General features: G+C 52.3%; 1 protein-coding gene and 1 long non-coding RNA gene across 2 annotated transcripts; one reads left to right on the plus strand and one right to left on the minus strand.

Moving 5' to 3' along the window:
• The first annotated feature begins 298 nt into the window (after positions 1 to 298).
• LOC119322857 lies at positions 299 to 689 on the plus strand. Its single transcript, XR_005155893.1, has 3 exons — positions 299 to 349; positions 430 to 473; positions 568 to 689. It is a non-coding gene; the product is annotated as an uncharacterized LOC119322857 (long non-coding RNA).
• Positions 690 to 1,750: 1,061 nt separating this feature from the next.
• LOC119325278 lies at positions 1,751 to 3,215 on the minus strand. The gene has a single exon (XM_037599023.1). The coding sequence runs from the start codon at positions 3,149 to 3,151 to the stop codon at positions 1,949 to 1,951; it is 1,203 nt and encodes a 400-aa protein (XP_037454920.1). The 5' UTR covers positions 3,152 to 3,215; the 3' UTR covers positions 1,751 to 1,948.
• Between the last annotated feature and the right edge of the window lie 265 nt (positions 3,216 to 3,480).

Below are 3,480 nucleotides of genomic sequence, written 5' to 3' on the forward strand. Positions count from 1 at the left end.
TATCGATCCATTATGCTCGGATGATTGGTGCAAGATTGGTTTGGGCAATCGGCAACTTCATAGTGTTTGCCTGCATGTTGGCTACAACAATACTAAGTTGAATTTTCTATGACCTGTACTCGAGCAAGCTTCAACATATTGTCGGGGCAGATAAAACAGTAAAGACTTCAGCACTGATTCTTTTCTCTCTTCTCGGATTGCCACTCTCGGTTAGTACCAGACCCTCAACACTTTCTTTTAATGTAGCTGGAAGATGTCTTATATTGTCTGCTCTTGCATATGCAGATCACTTACAATGTTCCGTTCTCCGTGACTGCTGAGCTGACTACTGGAACAGGAGGCGGACAAGGTTTGTGTCGCTGATGTTTACTTCTTTATTGTGTGTTTCAGTTGGTCTTTCTCGACTGAGGAATGTCTGCCCATGTCCAGGTTTGGCAACTGGAGTTCTGAATCTCGCCATCGTCGCTCCTCAGGTCGACCCTTGTACCTAGAACGATCTCCTATGCCATGCGTCGTTGATGAACATGTCTTGACCTTTATGACTGTCGACCGCATTCTACTTTGCAGATAGTAGTCTCACTCGGAGCAGGCCCATGGGACAAGCTCTTGGGGGAGGGAACGTCCCCGCCTTCGCCCTGGCTTCGGTCTTCTCGCTGGCAGCCGGAGTGCTCGTGGTGATCAAGCTGCCCAAGCTGTCGAACAACTACCAATCCGTCAGATTCCACATGGGCTGAGCCCTGAAACCTGAAGCCCGAAGAGCTGCTGTGTGTAACATCCAGATATTCAGTGCCAACGCTGCTAAACCTCACCCCTCATTTTGAGATTCCTTTATAAGGTGATGATTCTTTTTCTCCTCTTGCTAGATACACAATTAATAAGACTACAGATCAGATAGACTAGGATAGAGAGGTAGTTTTTAGGCCTGTGCAGATGGTCGGATGTAACATGGTTTTGGTCTGATAATTCTCTTGTGTTTTGGTCTGTTCTGGGATGAACTTAGCATGTAATCTTGGTTGGCGTTGTGATGATCATAATGAAAAATCTGAACAGACTGTGCCCCAACTAGCTGGCATGATAAAATTTGGGGGCTGTTGTGATGATCACAGATGGCAAGTTGTTGTTGTTTGGATTGTGGCCAATAACATCCACCAAATTTTTGGCAAAAGAGATCTTTGTTTGGTTTATGACCAGCTGGCATAATGAGGAAATATTTAGTTGCATCTATTTTTTTAACTTTTTTTAGCATCACCACAGACGCAAGCGCTCATATACACACGCATACAACCACCTCTATGGACTCACACACGCACACCCTACCCCTATGAGCACCTTCGAAAGACTGAGTCGGCATATCATCTTGAGATTTACGAAGTCACTGCATCTATTTTGGCATTTATACAATTGAGAAGGTATATAGCCTGAAAAATTAGATGCGGTCAATAAGAAAAAGGAAGTCGCCAAAAGAATGACACACCAGCCATTGGGGCGTTTAATCTTGCACAACACCATACTGCAGGTTCCTTTTTTAAAAGATAAGTTGCATGTAGTTTTTAATCACCCAGGCCACGTATATTTTGCTCGTAGGAACGCCCTGGGTTCGTTGGCCAGCCAATATAACAATCCAAACAACCGCCAAATCCCTTTTGGCCAGCCAATTATTTGGTATGGTTATCTTTGGTAGTAATCTAAAGAGTGACAAAATATTCTTAACTTTAGATTGCAAAGCTGAACTAAAACGCAAGAAAAAATCAATCAAATACAGATTGCTCCACAAATCCAAGATTGCAAAATCACACAATTTAACTGAAACTAATGAAATTTGCTGACACAATCTAAATTTGTTCACACAGTAACTAATGGAATCGAAGCAAATTAAAGATTACAAAACCAAACTAAAACTCATGAAAAAAATCTAATCAAAGACAGATCGTTTATCTATTTATCGTATTTAGTCGCTGTAGAAGCTACTTGTGTTCTTCTTGCCGTCCTTGTTGGTCTTCTTGTTCCTCCCCCGGCGCCGGTCGGCCTCCTCCACCCGCCGGACAGCGCGCTCCAGCGTGTCCACCCGCTCGGCCAGGGCCCCGATGAGCTCGCACTGCTGTGCGCTCCGTTCGCACAGTGCCACCACCATCTCCATCAGTTTCTTCGCGTCCAGCCCGTCGGTGGTCACTGTCTTCTTCTCCTCCTGTACCTGTTCTTGCTGCTGCTGCTGGGCTTTGGGTGGTGCAGGGTCCTCCTCGCCGGTGAAGACGTCGCCGTCCCCCGTCGCCACCATCTCCCACTCACCCTCCGCCTCCGAGGCCTTCTCGCCTTCCGCCACCAGTTCGGTCTCGGTGTGCCCGGCCTCGTCGACGACGACGGGACTCGCCGCATCAACCTCCATCGCCGCCGTGTCGGTTGTCTCGGCAGCCAGAAAATCCAACACAGTATTGTCCTCAACCGGCAGATCCGGCTCCATCCCGCTCTCTGCTTCTTCCTCTGCATCCTGAACTTCCGGCGCATCGGCGGTCACCACCGCAGGCGCGGCCTCGAGCGCGTCAACAGCATCCTGGAGCGCGAGCACGCGCCTGGTGACCCGCCTCCGGTACTCCCGGGCGCCACGCACGCCGTCGAGGCGCAGCAACAGCCGCATGAGCTCCTCCCCGAGGCCGATCCGCGCACGGGCGTCCGCGCGGAGCGCCTCCGCCTCGGAGGCCACCCTTGCGGCCACGGCCTCCGCCAGCCGCTCCACCATGCGCACCTCCCGCACCATGCGACGAGCAAGCAGCCCGCGCACCGCCGCTTGCACACTCACCGCGGCCTCCTCCGCTGAAGGCGCCGGCTTCCTCGGCACAGCCGGCGGAGAGTTGGAGTCGCCCGTGACCTCAATCTCGAAGTAGTCCGGGCAGCTCTTCGGGGACCCGCTGCTGGGCCTGGGACGCGCCGTGGTCCGCGCGGCCGGCTGGGCGGCGCCGAAGCCAGGGAAGAAGGCGTCGTCGTGCCGCGCCGGGGCCCTGCGGCGGGCGGGGCGCAGGCGCTCCGTCATCAGCTGCTCGGCGTCGTGGAAGAAGGCATCGGCGGCAGCGGGGCGGTGGTAGTAGGGATCGTAGCTGTAGGGCGAGGCGGGGTAGCCATAGCCGTAGTCGTACGGGTCGTAGCCAAAGAACGCCATTGATCCGCGGCAGAGATTGGGAGAGATCGATCTAGGTGGTTGTTGACCTTTGTCTGCCTATGCGCACGATTATGTTGGGGTTCTGTTGTTGACGGCCGAGCAGAGGGTATTTGTAGAGGGACGAACACGGTTCGAGGAGTCGGAATATTCTGGATAATGCTTGGGGAAGGGGCTCGAAGCATCGGGAATATAGCGCCGTACCAGGGCCGGCCCATATATAGGAGCGAAAATATTAGAGGAGGTTGCGCTTACCCTTCCAAACAAGAAAACTCGAACGTGTCGTTTGGTTCCAAGGGATCAGAAAACCATGTCGTTTGGTCCGCTGTGTA

The sequence above is a fragment of the Triticum dicoccoides genome, chromosome 6B, assembly GCF_002162155.2.
Source record: "Triticum dicoccoides isolate Atlit2015 ecotype Zavitan chromosome 6B, WEW_v2.0, whole genome shotgun sequence".
Classification (NCBI taxonomy): domain Eukaryota; kingdom Viridiplantae; phylum Streptophyta; class Magnoliopsida; order Poales; family Poaceae; genus Triticum; species Triticum dicoccoides.

Excerpts from the sequence above, each read along its gene's own strand:
- LOC119325278 (XM_037599023.1), bottom strand. The coding sequence starts at position 3,151 with ATGGCGTTCTTTGGCTACGACCCGTACGACTACGGCTATGGCTACCCC.